General features: G+C 37.0%; 1 protein-coding gene across 5 annotated transcripts in view; it reads right to left on the bottom strand.

Annotated features, from left to right (window-relative positions):
- FZD3 (frizzled class receptor 3) overlaps positions 1-23,199 on the bottom strand; it is an 80,292-nt gene that overhangs the window by 45,787 nt on the left and 11,306 nt on the right. For all 5 annotated transcript variants that reach the window (XM_004046839.5, XM_004046840.5, XM_063709165.1 and 2 more), the window contains 2 exons: positions 7,688-7,884; positions 353-1,370 (listed from right to left, as the gene is read on the bottom strand). In XM_004046839.5, coding sequence (XP_004046887.1) covers positions 353-1,370; positions 7,688-7,884 — 1,215 coding nt within the window. The remainder of the gene's footprint in view (positions 1-352; positions 1,371-7,687; positions 7,885-23,199) is intronic.

Here is a 23,199-nt window from a genome sequence, read left to right as displayed (position 1 = left end):
CCTAAGCATCAGTAAAATTCCCATAAAAAGCAAATTTTTATAAACGTTGGTAAAGTGCTTCTCCCCCCCACGAAACTGCACACTTCTGGGAAAAAAAAAAATCACCAATAGACGTACACTGCTTAAAAGCCCATAGTGTAGACTTGTTAAGTCATCTTTTAAAATGAAGATGTCTATCAAATATGTGTATTACATATTTACTACAACATATTTGTCATATCATCCTTAAAATGTTAATGTACAAGTTGAAGGTTCATGACATTTCAAAAAACAGCTGATATTAACTCATTATAGTAATATGCTTTTGTTTCATTATCATATATTCTGAAATTTGTAACAAGGTTTCCCTTACCTGATACGGACATGGAATGTGATATTCTCTGCAGCGTTCTTGTATCCACGTTGTTTCCCAGATGCCCCGGTAAGCTTGCTCATAAAAGTAGCATCCAATTACAACCAAAAGTGGTACGAGATAAAGAATGCTGAAAACACCAATCCGGATCATAAACTTCACTAATTTATCTTGGTTCTCCTTTTCTAATGGAATCTCAATTCGAACTCTGTTTAGGGATATAATGCCAGCTAAGAGGAGAGAAACCCCAACTACCACATACAGGCAGAGGGGAGCAAGAACAAAATATCTCAATGCATCAACATCGTAGAGGCCAACAAAACACACGCCACTAATATTGTCACCTTCAATTTTATTCATCGCTAAAAGGATGATGGTTAGAGTTCCGGGGATGCCCCATGCACTGGCGTGAAACAGCAATGCTTTCTTCTCAATAGCTTCACTACCCCACTTTGGCACAGCTGCTAAAAACCATGTGATGGTAAGAATTACCCACCATACACTGCCAGCCATAGTAAAAAAATAGAGTATCATAAAAAGCATGGTACAGGCTTTATTATGAGATCCTTGTGTCACTGTGGAAGCCTTATATTGTGCAGGGATGGATGCATTGCAGGCTACTCGATCTTCAAGCAAAAATCCAATGAAGAAAATTAAGGACACCATCATGTAGCAGACTGCATAAAATATAATAGGCCTTTCAGGATAACGGAATCTTGTGACATCAATCAAAAAAGTTAAAAAAGTAAACAACGTGGCCGAGAGGCAAATGATTGAAATCAATCCTATGAAATAGCGAGCAAATGACAGTTCTTCTCTTCTGAAGTACATATTTGGACAAGGAGGTGAACAATCACGCACGTGCAGAAAAGAATAACCCAGATCAGGATCAATTTTTAACTCTCGGGGACACCAAAAACCATAGTCTCTCTGCACTGCCACTGGGGCTCCTTCAGTTGGTTCTCCAGCTAAATTCAGATCCACAAGTCGAGGATATGGCTCATCACAATCTGGGAACCTAAAAAACAAAACAAGATGAGAACTATTTTTACTTATGGGGAAATCTATCACGATCTAACAGTTTGGATTTCCAAATCTGGCACTCACAACCTTATTTATTCCTGGAGAGCAAATGTAATATGTAGAAATAAAGTAAATGGTGATATCTTGTTTGTGGTCCATACAACTAGATTTTCGACAGTTGAGCAAAAAATACTAGTTGTATGTCTTGAAAAAGTATGATAGCCTCGAGACAAAGAAAACAAGGTTGTGTTGCAGACATTTATGCAACTAAGGAGACCGTTGTCATGAATTCCCTTCATCTTTAATTTTTTTGCCAATATCTGTTTCTAAGACTTCAGACTCCCAGTAACTAGCTGTTTACTGTTTTATATGCATCAAATAGTTTCTAAGAAACTATCATTAAGTTTGCCAAACACATACATAACTTTATGCTGTAGCTGATTAATATCTTCAAATCTTTCAAATTTTCTAATACAAACCATTTTCTTCACACAGAATTATAAAGCCAAATGACAGAATGTATTGCATTCAAGTATTTACTGGAACCCTGCAATATGCCAGGAGTTAAAAAGATAAAAATACAGATCTCTATCCTTGAATCCAGAAGGAGACACATACTTATAAACACAGCATACACAAAATATAGTAGTGTGACACTCTGCTAGCAATTAAAATCTATATAAGGTACAACAATGATAATGATAAAGACAGAGATTAGTTACATAAGGGGAAGGAACTATGAAAGACTTCACAGTCCCCCAATACAGGATTTTAAATCAGTATTAGCAGTAAGCCAATCACCATTCTAGTAAGCAAATATAAGCATAGGCATAGATGTTTGAACAGGGTGTGTTATTGCTGGAATATAAAGTATGCATGACTTGTGGCAGGAGATGAGACTGGAGAGGTAAGCACGTTGCAGAAATGTGTGTGTGAGTGTGTGTGTGTGTGTGTATAAACATTAACATAAAATTTAAAACCATGCAAACACTACAATTTTCCCATGTTACCCAATGCTAATATATCTATGGATATATTTGTATATCTAACTGCCAACTCAACATATACACTTAGATATCTAATAGGCACCTCAATCTTCAACCCTTCTGAAAGCAAATTCTCGACTTCCACTCCTCAGGTTTCCCCATCTCCATAAATGGTTATTCTATACTTCTAGCTGCTCAGGCCAAAAACCTTGGGGTTATCCTTGATGTCCCTTATCTTTCATATACACATCACAATCTACCAGCATTTCCTGTGATTCTACTTTGTAATATATCAAGAAACCGAACTCTTCTCATTTCCTACCCTGCTGGTGCCCACTCTGAGCCATAAATATTTCTTCCCTGGACTTCTAGAGGGGCCTCCAATTGATCTCCATTTCCACACAGCAGCCAAGGTAATCCTTTAAAGATATGCTGCTCCTGTGTTCATGATCATGCCTCTTCTGCTTAAAACCCTCTAATGGCTTCTCATCTCAGAGTCAAATCCAAATTCCTTACCAGAGCTACACAGACCCTCAGCCCCAGTACTTTTCTGATCTTATTTCCTTCCATTCTCCCTCACTCACTTGGCTCCAACCACTTTGGTCTCCTGTTGTTCTGTGAGTTTAGGAAGCGTGGTTCCACTTCAGAGTCTCTGTACTTGCTGCTCTGTTTCCTTTGCCTGGCCCACTCTGCCCCCAGATATTATCATCTGTTTTCTCACTTCATTCAAGTCCCTGGTCCAAAGCCTCCTTATCAATAAGGCCTTCTCCAAAGACTCTATAGAAAATAGAATCCCTCTGCTCTCCTATATTGTATCCCTATCACCTTCCACATTTGTTCTTATTAGCATTCATTTTCATCTGACATTGTCTATTTATTTACCACCACCATTAGAATTTTCACTCCATAAGAACAGGATCTCTGTTTTGCTCACTGCTCATCTTCGACATCCAGAATAGTGCCTAGCACACCAAAGACATTCAATTGACATGTGTTGAACTAATGAATGTTGAGTGAATATATTCATATAACCCTAACCCAAGTAATCAGAAAGGTAACCAGGAGCAGTGTAAAAGACAGACTTGAGCGGGGCAAAAATGGGGGCAGGGATACCAGATGTGCCAAAATGAAAGTCAAATAAGGCAGTAAGAATGAGACAGATATGAAATTAGTTAGCTGAAAGCAACAGAATGCATAACTTGAATGTGGGAGTTAAGATCAATGAAGTAGGAACAGAAGATACTTCCAGGGAATAAAAAAGTGAGCCAAGAAGTAAAATCAATTTTACATATGCCAAAATTGAGGTCGTGGAGACAAACCGAGGCCAGATTTCCAATGGCTACTGGATATAGGTTAGGATTTTCAACAGCTGCTGGATATATGCAGGTTTTGAGCTTTGCAGAGAGAGGCTACAGACTCAGGTTTAGGAGTCATCGGTATATAAATAAGAGTTAAAATAGGTGAGATGAGATTATCCAGGGAGGGCTGTGGAGAACAGGAACCGAACTCTGGGAAGCACCATTATTCAAGGGGCAGAAAAAAGAGGAGGATCCAAGAAGGAAATTGAGAAGGAACAGTCTGAGAAGTAACAGATCACAATAGTTCTCTTACATGAGGGACTGAATCATTTTCAGGAAAGGACAGGCTGAGGTTGAAGGAAATAAAGGTGAGATACAAGTTTAAAGTTAAGTGATACAGATTTGGCACAAGTGCTGAGGAAAATGAACAGAAATTTTTCTGACCAAGACAAGTGGTTACAAATAGAAAATACAACTGCTGTAATTTCAGAATCATTAAATATATAGCATAATCAATTTATAAGAAATTAATCAGTCTATTTGGAGGTCTAAATAAGTACAGTAGGAGGGATGAGATGAAACTATCAGATGACGTTATTTCAAGTGATAGACCACAACATTTAAGCTAAATAAAGAAACAAATGAGATCAGGAAGGGTCTATTTAGGATAAAAAGATAAAAATTCTGGGGGTGTCCACGAATTTTTAGAATAGGTGCTGTCTTAGTCCATTTTGTGCTGCTATGACAGAATTCTTGAGACTAGGTAATTTATAAAAACCAGGGATTTATTTCTTACAGCTCTAGAGGCTGGGAAGTCCAAGTCAAGAGGGCCTGCATCTGCGAAGGAGGCGCCTCCTTGGTGCATCAACCCATGGCAAAAGGGAGAGAGAGGATGCGGGGCCAGGGAGGAAAAGGGGCCAAACTCATCCTTTTATCAGGAACCCAATCCCACAATAACTAATGCCCCCCTGAGATAATGGCATTAATCTATTCATGAGGGCAGAGTCCTCACGATCTCTTAAAGGTCTCACCTCTCAACACTGTTGCACTGAGAATTAAGTTTCCAATACATGAACTTTGGGGGACATGAATATTCATGAAACAATCCCCACTGCAGTGGTATTCAGAGGCAGAGCCTGGCCAAGCGCAGTGGCTTAGCTTGTAATCCCAGCACTTTAGGAGGCCTGCTTAAGGCCAGGAGTTTGTGACCTCCCTGGGCAACAAAGCAAGACCCCATCTCTACAAATTTTTTTTTTGTTAATTAGCTGGACATGGTGGCACGCCCATGTAATCCCAGCTACTTGGGAGGCTGAGGCAGGAGGACTGACTGAGCCCAGGAGTTTGAGGCTGTAGTGAGCTGTGACTGTGCCCCTGCACTCCAGCCTGGGCAACACAGCGAGATCCTATCTCCAAAAAGGAAAAATGAAGTGAGGTCTTTGGGACAATTAAATGATTAATGTCCCTATAAAAGAGGCTGCAGGGTGAGCTTGCCCCTCTTGCTATCCTGCCACATGGGGAAACTGTGTTCCTACCCACTGGAGGATGCAGCAACAAGGTGCCATGTTGGAAGCAGAAAGCAGCCCTCACTAGAAACACAATCTGCCTAAGCCTTGATCTTAGACTCTCCAGCCCCCAAACCATGACAAATAAATTTCTATTATTTATAATTTACCCAGTCTGTGGTATTTTGTTATAGCAGCACAAATGAACCAAGGCAACCAGTATAGTAGGCACAAAAGTATGAGAGCTATGAAAGAATAAAAAGGTTGCTATGAAAGTTCCCTTTGAGGCTGGGCACGGTGGCTCACGCCTGTAATCCCAGCACTTTGGGAGGCTGAGGCGGGCGGACCACTTAAAGTCAGGAGTTCGAGACCAGCCTGACCAATGTGGTGAAACCCCGTCTCTACCAAAAATGCAAAAATTAGCTGGATGTGGTGGCGGGCACCTGTAAGCCCAGCTACTTGGGAGACTGAGGTAGGAGAATTGCTTGAACTCAGGAGGTGGAGGTTGCAGTGAGCCGAATCACGCCACTGCACTCCAGCCTGGGTGACAGAGCGAGACTCCGTCTCAAAAAAAAAAAAAAAAAAAAAAAAAAAAGAAAGTTCCCTTTTTCAGAATTTAAGATTTCAAATTTAGGCAATCCTAGGGTATAATGAGGACATAAAATAGGTTTAATCCTATCAAAACAAATTAAAAAAATAAAGATTATGAGATGCTATGCTTATATATAAGCTATTAAAATAAAAAGACACCTAAACAATAGGCGTTAAATACAAGAAGCATAAAACACAGTTCCTGCCCAGGCAATTTATAATTGTTTTATACCAATTTACAGACTTCTAAAAGAGAGACTAGAAACACTTCCAGGTGTCTGGAGACAGAAGACATGAATGGTTAGATGGGGCCAAACAAAAGGGAAGGTAAAATAGGTGCGAAATAGACAAATATGAGAAAGTAGAACATCAATAAATTGACCACAAGAAGCAAATACAGTAGTCCTCATTTAAAATCGTAGATAGGTTCTTGTAAACTGTGACTTCAAGCAAGAAACCATACAGAAGGTCCTTAAATAACACTGTTTTTTTTTCAATGTCATTTTGTTATAATGTTTGTAAGAAAACAAATTGGTATCCATGAGGCTAAGGCAGGAGAATCGCTTGAACCTGGGAGGTGAAGGTTGCAGTGAGCCAAGATCATGCCACTGCACTCCACCCTGGGGGACAGAGTGAGATTCCATCTCAAAAAAAAAAAAAAAAAGAGAAGAGAAAAGAAAACAAATTGGTTTCATTAAATGTCACTGTGCTTAAAGTCACATATTCTGAGAACCTATCAACAACGTTAAGTGAGGACTTACTGTACAGGATTTATTATTTCTTAAGTTTCTCCATCTGTCAAGTAAGAGTAACAACATCTGCTTTACTCGCCTCCAAGAGCTACTGCCAGATAACAAACAAAATTATTTTTAAATATGAAGGAGAAAAGAATGTTGCTTATAATAACAAAAACCTGGAAACAACCTAAATGACCATCAGTAGAAGGCTAAATAACTGTAGGATATTAACACAATTGACCATTACACGGCAATTAAAAGGAATGTACCAGACCTGCAGGTTACAGGTACAAACATAGATAGATACATACAAAAAAGCTGTATTGTTTATGGATATGCATACATGTAGTAAGAGTATACAAGCAAACATGGGAATGATTTTAAAACAAATTCAACATAAAGATTATCTCACTCCTGGGGGGGAAAGAAGATAATAAGCTCAAGAGGGATAACAAGGAAAAACCTTCAATTCTACCCGTATTGTTTCATTTCTTAAAAAAAATCTGAAGCCAATATTACAAACTGTTAAGATTGGGCAAAGCTAGATAATAATAGATACATAAGTATTCACCTTATTCTTTATCCTTGAAATATTTCAGAATACAAATAAGTAAAACATTATCACATAATAAATATAGTATATTATTAATAATAATGCTCACTCAAATGAAACTTTAAGAATGTCTAATAAATCCTCAAAACTTTAAGACATGCTTATAGTCGATATACTGCATGTAATTTGAAAAGTATTTGACATTTTCTGGATTTGGTATGTTAATACTTGACAGAAAAAAAGAAATGACAGAACTATCCTACAAATCTATATTTAAATCATAAAGGTATTTAAGCCCCCGCAATGATGAGGTAATAAATGGTTTTCTTCTCCGTATAATTTTTCACAAATAGCACTATTTTCATAATCAGAAAAAAATGTTTTAAAGGGGGAAAAAATCAACTGTCTTGATTATGTAATTCTTAAGTCTTTTAAAAACTTCTTCACAGAAATGTTTTCTTTTTCATTTAGTGCTTCCAAATTTCTAAGCAAATAAACAATTGTGAGGCCATAAAACTGTTCAAAATTAATGACTAATATGTACACTTCAAAAAAAGTTTTTTAAAACAGATGGAAAAGAAGACAAGTACTTTTAAACATATTGCAACATAAGAAATGATCCATGAAAATCTATGATTTTCGCACCTACTGCATTCCATATCTTCAGGCCAAGGAACACCAAACATCTCCATGAGCTTCGAACACTCACTGTAAGCCCGCTGACACAGCCTACGACAGGGAAGTGTGACACGTCCATATTCCATACAAATAGGAGCGTAGAGTGCACAAAGAAAAGGCCGGAAATCCCGAGAACAATCCAGATTCACCATAGGGTGGAATGGCTAGGGAAAAGTTAAAATTGAATAATTAGTTAAAGAGCTGTATACAAGTTAAAGCTTTCTATAATACTGCAACATTCTCTTTCTCATTACAAGAAAATTCTGAGGGTTATTAAAATTTTCTGAAGGGGAGTTTTTGTTTTTTTAAACAAAACTGTCCTAGCCCTACCCTTGAAGATTCTAATTTAGTTAAATGTGAGGTGTATCCCAGAATCTATATGTATAGTTTAGGTATTACAGGTGATATTGATGAAGAAGCAGGGTTGAGAACCACTGACAATATCCATTTTACAAAGAATAAATCCACAAAAGACATGCACCAAATGTTCAAAAGTGTGACTAGATTGGTGATGAGATTACAAGAAATTTTCGTTTTCTTCCTTTAAGTATTTCTTTCTTTCTTCCTTTTTTTTTTTTTGTTGTTGTTGTTTTTTTTTGAGATGGAGTCTCACTCTGTCACCCAGGCTGGAGTGCAGTGGCATGATCTCAGCTCACTGCAACCTCTGCCTCCCAAGTTCAAGCAATTCTCCTGCCTCAGCCTCCCGAGTAGCTGCGATTATAGGCATACACCACCATGCCCAGATAATATTTGTATTTTCAGTAGAGATGGGGTTTCCCCATGTTGGCCAGGCTGCTCTCAAACTCCCGACCTCAAGTGATCCATCTGCCTCAGACTCCCAAAGTGCTGGGATTACAGGTGTGAGCCACCACACCTGGCCTCCTTTAAGTATTTCAATTTCTAAATCTTCTTCAATTAACAATTGTCAACAAGAGAGAGAGGACAACCAGTAATGGGAGAAAAACTGGGAGAAGGAGAGGAAGGTAAGTAGTAATATAGTAGTAATTTAGGCATTGAGGGCGGGGAAAGGTCTCTCACTTTGGGCTCAAATTTTCTTGGTTTTTTTTTTTTTTTTTAAAGACAGGGTCTCGCTCTGTCACCCAGGCCAGAGTGCAGTGACAGGATCTCAGCTCACCACAACCTCTGCCTCTTAGGCTCAAACAATCCTCCCACCTCAGCCTCCTGAGTAGCTGGGACTACAGACACGCACCACCACACAGGGTTAATTTTTGCATTTTTTTGTAAAGACAGGGTCTCGCCATGTTGCCCAGGCTGGTCTCAAACTCTTGGGCTCAAGCGATCTGTCCACCTCAGCCTTCCAAAGTGCTGGGATTACAGGCATGAGCCACCATGCCTTTTTCAAATTTTAAACAGAGTTCTTTATACTGTGAAATCACATGATGTAAACAAACTAATGCTGTAGCTAATATTAAGGAAAAAAAAATAGTAGCCCCAAACATAAAACCACAATAAAATAATCATTTCAACCACAGGAATAGATAAAATATCCCAAGGATGTGCATCTGGGCTTTTGACTATGGAATATTTTTTTGCATTTATTTATATAATAGTTTGAGTCATTGCTGATTTTGAAGTGGTTAGAGATATTCTTACCACCAGGCCTTTCAAATGTGGATGAATCAATTTGTTTCTGCACTGATGTATATTATTTTCCAGAGCCTCCTATACATAATACAATTAGAAAATCAAGAGTCACTTAAAGAAACTGATGTCAAAGAACTATAAAATGAATATAATAACTGATATATAACAATAAACTATCTATGACTTTCACTTCTAAGAAAGAGTACTCTGTATTAGACCAATGTTTCCATCAAGAACAACTTAAAAACAGAAAAAATTTTAAGTTATCTATTTAAAGCCACTGGAGAACTGCTAAAGAACTTTAGAGGGAATAAGAATTCAAAGAGAAGGAAAGCACAAACAGGTAGCCTGATACGTACAGCCACTTTTTAAAGGTGGTATTTGTTGAACTGGGCGTGAGACAAGAGGCTAGGAATCAAGCTTTGCCTAGGCTGTGCTGGAGAACCTGAGAAACCGGCAGAGCTGCAGGTGGTCTTGTGAGGCTATAGAGACAAAATGGGAAATGAAAGAAACAAGATCTAAATGAGAAGAAGTGGGAAGGACTGAGTCTAACATAAAGCCAGTTTTCCCTATGTGTATCTCAAAATTCTAAAGCTACACAGGGAAGGAAGCTAAGAAGCTAAGCAGAAAGAGAACAGAGTAGAGATTTTGGCAGTCTTATCAGTCTAAAGAGACATGAATTACTGTTCAACCTCTGCACAGCATCTCAACATACCAGACTTTCTGCTGAGAAGTCCTGAATGACTACACCCTAGTAGCAGAGACAAATCAGAGGCAGAGACCTACCAACATTGCAACGCAGCCTCTACTCAGCTCAGTTACTGACTGAATTAAAGTGATCTGCTGGCTGGACGCAATGGCTCACGGCTGTAATCTCAGCACTTTGAGAGGCCGAGGCAGGAGGATCACCTGAGCTCAGGAATTTGAGACCAGCCTGGGCAAAACAGCAAGACTATCTCTACATTAAAAAAAAAAAAAAAAAAAAAAAAAGCCAGGCATGGTGGCATATGCCTGTAGTCCCAGCTACTTGGGAGGCAGAGGCAGGAGGATCACTTGAGCCCAGGAGTTCGAGGCTGCAGTAAGCTATGATCAAAGCTGCAGTGAGCTATGATCACATCACTACATTCAGCCTGCGAGACAGAGTGAGACCCTGTCTCTAAAATAAATAAATAAAAATAAAGTGCTAATTACATTTATGTGCTAAGCAGAAAAGAGGATTAATATTTTCTATAGCAACATAACATATCTGGAATCTCACTAATATTTTATAATGTCTAGCACTTAGTAAAAAATTACTGGGCATCCCATGAGACAGGGTGATATAACTGAAAACCAAAAAATAAAAAATAAAAAAATGTGGTGATCCAGCTATTAGAGTTAACAGACAAGACTGTATATAACAATGACTAATATCTTCAATAAAAGATTAAAAATTCATCAGAAAATTAGAATTTATTATAAGAATCAAATTAAAATTCTATAATTGAAATATATAATTACTGAAATTAAGAACTTATTAGAGATATCAGAAGATAGGACTGGCAAAACAGAAAACAAGGCAATAGAAAATATTCAAACAGAAAGAAGGTCACAGACCAAAAAATACAGAAAAAAGGGTAAGAAACATGTAAAACACACAAAAAAGATCTAACACATGTAAATGCAATCTCAAAAGGACAGATCAGTAAGAACGGGGCAGAGGCAATATACACAAAGATGATGGCTAAGGATTTTCCAAAACTGATTAAAGATAACCACTTACAGATTTGAGAAGTTGTGCAAACCGCAAGAAGGATAAATACAAGAAAACCTCAGCTAGGCGTATCTTATTTAAACGGTTGAAAACCAAAGAAAAATACGTTAAGGGCAGTCAGTGGAAAAAAGACATATTACCTTCAAGGAAGCGACAGTAACTTTCAGAGTTGACTTCAGAAAACCACATAACAATGGAATGGCTTATATAAAAAGCTGAGTGAAAATAACCGCAAACCTATAATCTCTAGCCAGTAAAAATATTATTTACAAATGAAGGCAAATACACTTTTAGATAGACAAAAACAGAAAAATTAGCCATCAGCAAACTGCACTAAAAGAAATGCTTGAAAGTTCTTTAGACAGAAGGGAAATGATCTAAGATGAAAATTAAAAATGAATTAAGAGCAACAAAAGGGATGACTGTGGGAAAATATAAATGAATACTCTGTGCCAACAAAAATAATATCATCTTAAAATACATGTAAAACTAACATGCATTATAGTAAAGTGGAAAAGGTGGAGCGTCAGAAGAACACTAATGGGGGAATGGTTGAAGTAATTATTTCTATTAGAATATTATAAGTCAAAAGTACACATCATAATTTTTAGGGTAAACAATAAAAGAATGCACAACTAACAAAGTAACAGAGAGGAAAACAAACAATAAAAAGAAGGCAAGATAAGAGAGAAAAAAAGAATGCAAAATAGTTTGAACAAATTAAAATCAAATAGTAAGACTGTAGATATAAACCCAAGTAGATCAATGAAAATTTTAAAAACCACCAACAGAAAATTATAAAAAATTATTCCATTTATAAGAGCATCAAAAATAATAAATACTTAGGAATAAATTTATCCAATGTCATGTAAGTCAGAAAACTATAAAATATTGTTGATGGAAACTGAAGACCTAAATAAACAGAAAGACATCCTGTGTTCATGGTTTGGAAGATAATGTTGTTCAGATGGCAATACTCCCAAAAGAGACCTACAGATTCGGTGTAATCCCTTCAAAAATCCCAACGGCCTTCTGTTGTTGCAGAAATGGAAAAGCTGGTCCTAAAATTCATATGGAATTACAAGAGACTCTGAATAGCCAAAACAATCTTGAAAAAGAACCAATTGGAGTACGCATATTTTCCAATTTCAAAACTTATCACAAAGCTATTATAGGAATCAAAAGTGTGTACTAGATAAGGACAGACATATAGCTTAATGGGATAGAATTAGGAGTCCAGAATTAAACCATCACATGTATGGTTTAATTCATTTGGCCAATTCATTTTCAACAAAGATGCCAAGACTGTTCAATGGGAAAAAAGTCTCTTCAACAAAAGATACTAAACAAGAGAAAATCCATATGGAAAAGCATAACGTTAAGACTCTTACCTTACCTTATATACAAAAATCAACTCAAAATTTATCAAAGGCCTAAGTATAAAAGCATAATCTATGAAACTCATAGAAGAAAACACAGGGGCAAATCTCCATGACCTTGGATTTAGCAGTGGTTTCTTAGATATGAAACCAAGAGCACAAGTTGAAAAGAAAAAAATTGGCAACCTGGACTTCAACAAAAATAAAAGCTTTTGTATATGGAAGGACACTATCAGGAGAGTGAACGGACAACCAACAGAACGGAAGAAAATATTCGATGTTCAAGCCTCTCTAAAATAATAATTGGTTTCAGCTGATGCCAGGGAAAGGCAGTCTCCCAACAGATAAGAAAAATCTGAAATTGGTGATCAGCAGCTTCCCGATAAGATCTCAGGAGCTGAGGGAGTGGGCTCAAACATGCTAAGAGGCAAAACAGCAGCGTTTTACTGGTGTATGACCTTCCTCTAGGAAGGCTAGACTGGTAAGGAAGGAATGCGTCAAGTGAGCATGCATACAACTCCAGTAAACACACTGTACATGCAGCCCCTTCCCAAGTGCTAGCAGGCTACTGCGCATGCGGACAGCCCACCCCAGGGGAAGACTCAGGGGAGAAGACACAGAAGTATGCCAACATATAAAACCATAAGTCAAATCAAACCGTGCACTTGATCTCTCAAGTCACCCGCTTGGCCTTCTTCCAAGTGTACTTTACTTCCTTTCGTTCCTGCCCTAAAGCTTTTTACTGAACTTTCACTCCTGCTCTAAAACTTGTCTCAGTCTCCCACTCTGCCTTACGTCCCTCAATTGAATTCTTCTGAGGAGACAAGAACTGAGGTTGCTGCAGACCCGTATGGATTCACTGCCACTGGTAACATACTTTGGTGTTGTGTGACTTGGATACATTCCAATGCTAACACAAGCACTGTTCAAAATGCCTTACACATATTATCTCATTTAACCTTCACAACAATCCTATAAGGTAAGTACTATTATTATGAACTCATTTTACAATACATGTGAAGAAAATGAAATATAGAAAACTAAGTAACTTGTCCAACATCACACAACTACAAAGATAGACCCAGGATTAAGGCAAATCTTGGCATTCTTATCCAGAGCCCTTGCATTTAACAAATTTGTTGTACTTAAATCTCTCTATGCTTCAGTTTCCTCTTCTGTAAAATGGTCTTAATAACCCATAAGTAAAAAGATAAAGTTAGCATACAGAACACAATTAATAAATGATAGCTTGAAAGGGATTGGGGAATAGGTGCAAGTTAATAGAGCTGTAGCAGGCCTACTTGGTGGGCATAAGGAGGAACCCTGCTAAATTCTCTGTTCTCAACTGCCAAGTGAGACAGTTTTTAAAACAGGAATGAAGCTTTTAAAAAGCAAAACAAAACACAGATGAATCTCAAAATCATTATACTGAGTGAAAGAAACCAGACCTAAAGAAGTAGATACGGCATGATTCTATTTATACAAAACTCTAGAAAATGGAAACTAATCCATAATGAAAGAAAGCAGATCAGTGTTGCTTGGAGCAGGCAGTAGAGAGCGGGGTGACTACAAAGCAGCACAAGAAAGCTTTTCAGGTGATGGAAATGCTCTGTATCTTGACTGTGGTGATGGTTTCACAGGATCTGTCAAAACTCATCAAACTGAATGCTTTATATGAGGGCAGTTTACTATACTCACATTATATCTCAATAAAGCTGTTACATAAAAACAAATACAAATATTAATATTTTTCAAATAAGCAAATTGCCCTGATTTTTTTTAACCTTAACAATTTTTGACCTCAGCAAAATCAAAATTAAATGAGGTAGCCTGAACACTAAAAATCTGAGAACAAATGTATAACATAAGAAATACTATGAAAGTTCTATGAAGTATAGAAAAGGAACTTTAGCTAACTGAATTATAAAGATTCTTATTGAGTACTTCCCTAAACCATAATACTTTTGTTCACTAAATCAAGACCAGGGTATAGGAAGTTTACAACTGGAAAGTAACTTTCTAAAATTAAATTTCTGGTTTCTACAACAAAGGTGCACTACAGGGAACCTTCCATTCTTTGTTCAAATTCAAATCAACCAAGCCTTTGTGCTACCATTCTCTTTCTTCTTTCAAATTTCCATTCCTGTTACCATAGAAACCTGCTAGCTGACAAGCCTTCAAGCATAGCAACAGCCCAAGCTTAGCAAGGATGTGCAGAGGGGACCCAGTCAAAGGCCAAAATTTGACTCACGAGAATCAGAATTCCAACCTTTGTCACTCTACAAAGGGTCTGGTAACCATAGAAACTGTACCCTATGGGGTTTGGGAGTATTATGACTAAATTCACTAAACATAAAACCAAATGTGGAATGGTCTTGAAAATTTAAAAATGGCTATTTCAGATCCCTTAGAATGAGAAATTATTCAAAAACAACTTTTCAGAATAACTGTGACTAAAAATGACACCTTTTAAAAATCCCCTTTCTGTAACAATAAAATGCCTAATGAGAAAAGGTCCAAACTTTAAGAATTATTTTGTATTAAATAAAAAAACAAAAAACTTTAGGTTTGTAAAAACGCCTTTAATCCCATAGATTTATTTTCCTGTTCAAACCTTAATTTTTAAAAATGTTCTGTGATAGCATATTAAATACCTTCCAATACTTTTTCAGTGAGTTTTTTACAGAAATTTCTCATTATCACAGAAGAATATGTATTTTCACAAGTCAAAGCAGAGTTCCCAGAGAGGTCCATAAATCTGACTTTCCTATAGGAAGTAAACTTTTAATATTTCCAATATCATGGACAGTTCTGAATTAAGTCTCAAAAGATAAAGCTTTACAAACCAAATTCCAATGTATTTAATAATTTAAGACAAGTAAATCACTTTATAGTGATCTGTCACACAAGAAAATATATTAAAAATTTCAGAAGCTGCTATTTTTTTGTCCTAAAGTCTGAAATGACTAAATGCAATTATCTACTACTTGTATTTAGACGTTTAATTCCTGGCTGGTTTCTCCTCACACCAGGCTTCTTAGGCCACTTTGCTAGATGTTTGTTTAGGGAAAACCACCTTATTAATATTAATCTCAACAAAAAATAATAAAGTAAATGTTTGATAATGCATGTATTCTAAAGTTTAACACCATGAATTCTATAAATGTAGTAAAAGAAGTTTCATTTTCTAAAAAGCCTATCCATAAAATGTTAATAATTATTGTTATATGGGTGTACATTATACTATTCTCTTAAAATAAAAACCACAGTAAAAAAATTTGTCTTTCAAAGTTCATTTAAATACCATCTGCAATTTGAAGCCTTCCATGACTCCTTCAACATATTCTCTCTTTGAATCACCTTAGCACTTTGCTTTTTTGCGGTATTTACCAAGTTCTTCCCTATATTGTACTTATCCAATCAAAATATATTTAATAAATACTAAATCTTAGACCCTGCACCAGGAGCTGAGCAAAAAAGGACAGTTGAAATTTTTTAAAAATAAAATTTCTTTACTAGTTTTACTATTTTAAAAGCATAATGTGTTCCTTACAGAAAAAACAGAAAATGCACATGTACCCTAGAACTTAAAGTATAATTAAAAAAAAATGAAGAACAGAAAACACAAACTACTAATTCAGGAACAACCACTGTTGGTCCTGGTGAAAATTCCACCCGATCACTCACTCTGAATGAACATGCATATATGTTTTTCAACTAAACCAGGATGATACCATACTAATGTTTTGCTATCTACCTTACTTTATTTTTTCAACCTAACAATGGATCAAGTACAACAGAATTTTGATAAGCAAAGATGGAGAATATGCATGCAGAAAAAACATGAAAGGCCTAGAAATGAGAAAGTTGTGTTGCTTTCTTTGCTTAATTACACCACTTATAAGTACAAACACATAATGTTGAATTCAAGTCACTTTGACACCCTGTCCTACCCCCAAAAAAATAGAAAAAGAAAAAAAGAAAAGTAAAATACTAGTATTCAAAAGCATGTGGTAAACTTGGTACTGGAATTACCATCACCATCCCCACCAACCACAGAACTATCTATAACCCTAGGAGATTAAGAGCTTAGGTATAGCACTAAAACCAAAATCAATTACTACTGCCACCTCTAAGGGATTTAGGGTTTATAAAGTTCATGAATTAATTTAAACATTTATTTAGCAGTTACTATGTCTGAGGTTCTGTGTCGGGTACTAGGCATACAAAGATGAATAAAGACAAGCTCTACTTTGAAGGGGTTAAATTCTAGCAGAAGGAATAAAAACGTAAACAATTCCAACATAATAATATACACACAAAAATAGAGGTACATATAAAACACACTGGTGAGTATGGAGAAGAGAGTCACTAACTTCTAGGCATCCCAGGTTTCTTAAGGAAATAACATCCACACCATGCCTTGAAAATTAAGATATTACCAAAGGGGATACTACAAGAGCCTTCCAGGCAGAGATGGCATTTACAGACTTGATAGACTTAAGGAATGCTAAATAAGTAGAAGCCAATTTGTGAAAGTCTATTATGCTTTGGATTTGATCCTCTAGGCAAGGATTGGCACTGTTATTTTATTTTTTATTTTTGTGAGATGGAGTCTCACTCCATTACCTAGACTGGATGGAGTACAGAGGCGCAATCTCAGCTCACTGCAACCTCCGCCTCCCGGTTCAAGCTATTCTCCTGCCTCAGCCTCCCAAGTAGCTGGGACTACAGGCACACGCCACCACGCCCAGCTAATTTTTGTATTTTTAGTAGAGATGGGGTTTCACCATGTTGGCCAGGCTGGTCTTGATCTCTTGACCTCGTGATCCGCCCACCTCGGCCTCCCAAAGTGCTGGGATTACAGGTGTAGACCCACTGTGCCCGGCCAATTTTTGTATTTTTAGTAGAGACGGGGTTTTCCCATGTTGGTCAGGCTGGTCTCAAACTCCTGACCTCAAGTGATCCGCCCACCTCAGACTCCCAAAGTGTTGGGATTACAGGCATGAGCCACCGCACCTTGCCGGCAATGTTATTTTATTTAATTAATTTATTTTTGAGACGGAGTCTCACTCCGTCGCCCAGGCTGGAGTGCAGTGGCATGATCTCGGCTCACTGCAACCTCTGCCTCCCGGGTTCAAGCAATTCTCCTGTCTCAGCCTCCCGAGTAGCTGGGATTACAGGTGCCCACCACCACGCCCGGCTAATTTTTGTATTTTTAGTAGAGATGAGGTTTCACCATATTGGTCAGGCTGGTCTCCAACTCCTGACCTCTGGTGATCCGCCCGCCTCGGCCTCCCAAAGTGCTCAGATTATAGGCCTGAGCCACCGTGCCCGGCCCACTGTTATTTTAAAAAGCAATTTTCACATATCTCGTTTGATCCTTATAACCAATTCTATCCTAATGATGGCACATGGATATTATATTGTTACTGTCCACAGTTGATAAGTAGCAAAACTTGGGCTTGAACTGCTTTGTCTCTGAATTTCATACTCTTGCTGGTATTAAGAACCCTCATGTATCAATAATTATGAAGGTGTTTCTGTCTCTGTAAAGTAGGTGATGAAAATCATTGAGACACCATTTCCCACCTATCATACTGGTTTAAAACAAGCAAACATGACAACATATTATTTTGGTAAAGCTGTGAAGAAACAGATACTCTCACACATTACTAGTGGGAATGCAAAATAGTACAACCCCTATAGAGAGGTCTGGCAATATCAAGGAAAGTAACACATACATTTATACTTCTAGGAACCTATCCCAAAAATACACTAGTCAAAATGTGAAAACACACTTGCAACATTGTAACAGTAAAAGACCAGAAACACAGTTGTTTCCTGTGTCCATCAACAGACATTGAATAATACTGTATATCCAATACAATGGAGTAAAATTTAGCTATAAAAAAATAAGGATCATGTCATCATACTCATGAAGACAGCTATTATTAAAAACAAAAAACAAAAAACAAAAACAAAAACAAAAACAAACAGAAAATACCTCGTGTTAGCCAAGATGTGGAGAAATTGGAATCTTGTGTATTACTGGTGGAAATGTAAAATGGTACCACCATATGGAAAACACTTTGACAGTTCTTCAAAAAATTAAACATGGAATTAACATATGACCCAGCAATTCCACTTCTGACTACAAACCCCAAATAATTTAAAGCAGGAACTCAGATTGTACATTTATATTCATAGCAACACTATTCATAATACTCCAATGGTAGAAACAACCCAAGTGTCCACTGATGGATAAATGGATAAGCCAAATGTGTTATATACCTACAATGGAATACTATTCAGCCTTAAAAAAATAAGAAAATTCCAACACATGATACACTGATGAACCTTGAGGACGTTATGCTAAATAAGCCAGTCGCAAAAGGGCAAATACTGTGTGATTCCTCTTATACGAAATACATAGAATGGTCAACTTCAGAGGCAAAGAAAGTAAAACGGTAGTTGCCAGGGACTAGGGAGAAGAAACAATGGGGACTGATTTGTTATTTAATGAGTGTAGATTTTCAATTTTGGAAGAAGAGAAAACTCTGGAGATGGAATTGTAATTATGTTACATAAGTGTATTATGCATATCTTACCACAATTTTTAAAAATTTTAAAATAAGGAATATCTATAAATGCTACTATGAAATATCCGAAATATATTAAGCGGAAAAAAAACCAGTGTGGGGAAAACAAACGTTATAACCGTATCAAAAAAGGTGAAAGAATATAGATATATAAATATTTTATATAACTGTTATATTTAAGGTTTTTAAATGGAAGGATAAAAACTTTTAAAAAATGACTACCTTTAGGTGGAAGGAAAAAATAAGATAGAGGTGACAGACGGATAGAAACTAGAGTTCTCTGAATGTACCTTGAAGTATAATTATAAAATAAATTTAAATAAAAAAATTAAAAAGTCATTCCTCAAAATCAAAATAAAACATATGAACCTAACTGTGTATTGTGTTTAACCACATGAAGAAAAAATATTTCAGTGACTTAAAACACAATAATTTGATTGTACATCCTTGCTGATATACATCCCTAAAGGACAAAAAGAAGTATAAAGAAATCTTTGTCCCTAAAGGACAAAAAGAAGTATAAAGAAATCTTAAACTGCTTGCTGTAATCATTGTTAGTAAAAATATTGCTAATATTATTCTGAAACTATATAATGTATGTGTATAATAAATTTGAGGATAAGAGAGTAGAGAAACAAAAATGAATTTAAAGATGCTAAATAAAATCCATGGCCAGGCATGGTGGTTCACATCTGTAATTCCAGCACTTTGGGAGGCCAAGGCAGGTGGATCGCTTGAGAACAAAAGTTTGAGACTGGACTTGGCAACATGGTGAAACCCTGTCTCTACAAACAAACAAACAAACAAACAAACAAAAAACACAAAAATTAGCCAGGCATGGTGGCATACACCTGTAGTCCCAGCTACTCAGGAGGCTGAGGTAGGAGGATTAACTGAGCCCGGGAGATTAGGACTGCAGGGAGCCGTGATTGTGCCACTACACTACAGCCTGGGTGACAAAGCAAGGCCCTGTCTCAAAAACAAACAACACCCTGCAATACTACTTGAATTGCAAGTATCAGTATAAACTCATGATGGACTTTCTCTTAAAAAAAAAAAAAAAGTATTCCCTAGCTGTGTTCATGAAAAGGCCTAAAAATGACTTAGTATCACTAGGCTGAGCACCCAGATGGTGATCTCTTAAGCATCATTTCCAAATAAAAGGAACCAGAGCTTCCTAAAGAAATTGATGATTCAGGGTTTGAAGTGGAATTTTATGAAGCGAGCTTGAATCACACCAGAAAGAAAAGAAACTATTAAACACCACTAGGGTGGTGTCAAAAACACTAAAGAGGGCCAGGCGTAGTGGCTCATGCCTGTAATCCCAGTGCTTTGGGAAGCCAAGGCAGGAGGATAGCTTCAGGCCAAGAGTTCAAGACCAGCCTGGGCAACATAGTGAGACCTTGCCTCTACAAAAAAAAAGTTCTTTAAAATTAGCCAGGCATGATGGCATGTACCTGTAGACCCTACTTTGGAGGCTGAGGTAGGGGGATTGTTTGAGCTTAGGAGCTTCAGGCTACAGTGAGCTATGATTGCTCCACTGCACTCCAGCCTGGGTGACAGAGCAAGACCTTGTGTCAAAAACAAAACACTCAGGAGCTACCATGTAGAGGCTCCCACTACCAAAGATGGAATATTTTGAGCCTCAATAATCACTGTGATAGATTTAAAACATCAAATATGTTAAAAAAAAAAATCCTTGAGTTCACAATGAAACTTAAACCAAAAAAAAGAAAAAAACCCTCACTGGTCACCTTTGATGGATGCTTGGGAATCAACTAATTATTCTAAAAACTAATAACGGGGGAATATGCAAGCACTTATCCTATCTTTCTTATATAAACTGTATATGAAAGTAATCCAATAGTCAATGAGAAGTTTCCAAATATTCCAGCTAAGAAATGAAGAAAGGGTGACAGAATTAGAGTATCACCATTTTGCAAACCCCTAACAAAACTATTGGTCTAGGAAATCATCAATGGCTGCTAACATTTATAAAAAGAGTAACAACTTAATATTATGTGCTCCTGGCAGGAGTATGTTAGCTACCTATGAAGTATTCCTTCCAAAACAACAATAAGAAACCAAACTGGTGTCTAATCAAGCCTCTACAGTGCCTGTTTACAAAAATAAATGAGACAGAGACATGGTAAACAACACCACAGGGATGCAATCAGCAAAATAAAGACTATGGGAAACTCTATAAGATAAATATATCACAAGAAAAAAGGGGAACAGGAAAGGAAAACCTATAAATTAAAACAGACTTAAGAGACATATCAATTGGATGCAATGTATGAACCCTGATTAGAAAAAGCCAGTATGAAAAAAAATTGTGAAATATGCAAGAGTAATTTGAACATTAATTTGATACTTGACACTGATAAAGGAATAAAGGTATTGTGTTCATATATTTTGAAAGATACCTTACTTTTTGGAGGTATATAACAAAATATTTATGGATGAAATTTTGATATATGAAATTTGTTTCAAGGTGACCCAGAAGGGCATGCAGTGATAATGAAACAAGACTAGCTACGAGTTGGTAATGTTTAAGGCTGGATGCTGGATACATGGCACTTCATTATAATATTCTATTTGTATATAATGGAAATTTCCATAATAAAGTTTTTTAGTAAAAAGCTCAAATTTGAGTTTGGATAACTGAGAGACTGGTTGAAACATACTCTGTTCTTAATGAACCATAAAAGATACAGGATGTTCAGGCTTTTAGGCTCTGTGTTCCTACTAGGATTATTTCACTGCCAGCTTTCCATGCTCCCATTATAAGAAAACCTTAAATCATAAAAAAATCTTTAATGAGAATGACAAAGGAAAACAGGAAACGGAGGCAAACACAAAACATTCCAGGAGTTTTTCCTCTGATTATCCTATAGAGAGGCCTACTTTCCTCTATATATGGGGCGGGGAGGGGCAAGCAATCAACCTCCCAAAGAGATTAAAGATTGCTCGTTCCACACACTAACTGAAATGAAAAAACAGGGTGACAGGCAACAAAGAAGAATGCTCTGTATTCACACAGCACTTTAACTTTTCAAAATTCTTTAACATAAATGCCACTTATCTCACTTGATCTTAACAATAACCCTATAAAATGGCAGGAAAAAAATTTACTTCCTATTGGAAATCAACACAAAGAGGTCTCAAACCTAGTTAGTGACAGAATACAAGTCTCCTATCCCTATTCTAGTGCTTCTTCCACTAATCTGTTCCCGTCCTAGCCAATTTGGTTCAATTATTCAGTATGAGGAAAAGCCTGCCCAGATCTCTTTTATTACCACTAGAGTCATAAATACCTGATAATAGGTGGCTCAGTAAAGATTGCTACTGACATTTGTTGATTATTGCTCCATGCTGAACAGTTCCCAAAAATTTACTTAGCAATTTGGACAGCTCAAAATGGTTTGGAAGGCTCAGAAGTGAGAATTTTTTTCCTATCAAAAGCTACTCATACACAGGGGAAAAGAGAACATCAAGTTAACAACTTAGAAAAACGTAGCATGTGTGTTTGCATATTGATGTGCACGTTTTGGAAGGCAGAGATAAAGAAATAAACATATTAGCAAGAACCTTCTTTTCTAACTTACTGGATTGACACTTATCCATTTAAACATGTCCTAATCTCAATAAAAGTACAGAGTATGTACCCTGTAGACACAATGTAAGAACATCCAACTTGTTGATTGTGAATAAAACTTAAAATAACCCAGATTCTGCTCTTTCTCCTATTTGTGGCTAATCTAGCTTACTGCCCACATACCATTGTGTTCCAGGCACTCCTTTTAACTCACAAAACAGTAAAGCAATGGACTCCAGCCAGGCGCGGTGGCTCACGCCTATAATCCAGCACTTTGGGAGGCCCAAGTGGGTGGATCGCTTCAGCCCAGGAGTTCGAGATCAGCCTGGGCAACATGGCAAAACCTTGTCTCTAAAAAAATACAAAAAAATTAGCCAGGGGTGGCGGCACACACCTGTAGTCCCAGCTACTTGGGAGGCTGAGGCAGAGGATCACCTGAGCCTGGGAGGTTGAGGCTGTGGTGAGCCATGACTGCAAAACAGCACTCCAGTGTGGGCCACAGAGTCAGACCATGTCTCAAAAAATAAAAATAAAAAAAGAAA

Source organism: Gorilla gorilla, chromosome 7, assembly GCF_029281585.2.
Source record: "Gorilla gorilla gorilla isolate KB3781 chromosome 7, NHGRI_mGorGor1-v2.1_pri, whole genome shotgun sequence".
Taxonomy (NCBI): Eukaryota; Metazoa; Chordata; class Mammalia; order Primates; family Hominidae; genus Gorilla; species Gorilla gorilla.
Note: the sequence above shows the minus strand (reverse complement) of the source record. Positions and strands in the feature narration are given on the sequence as shown.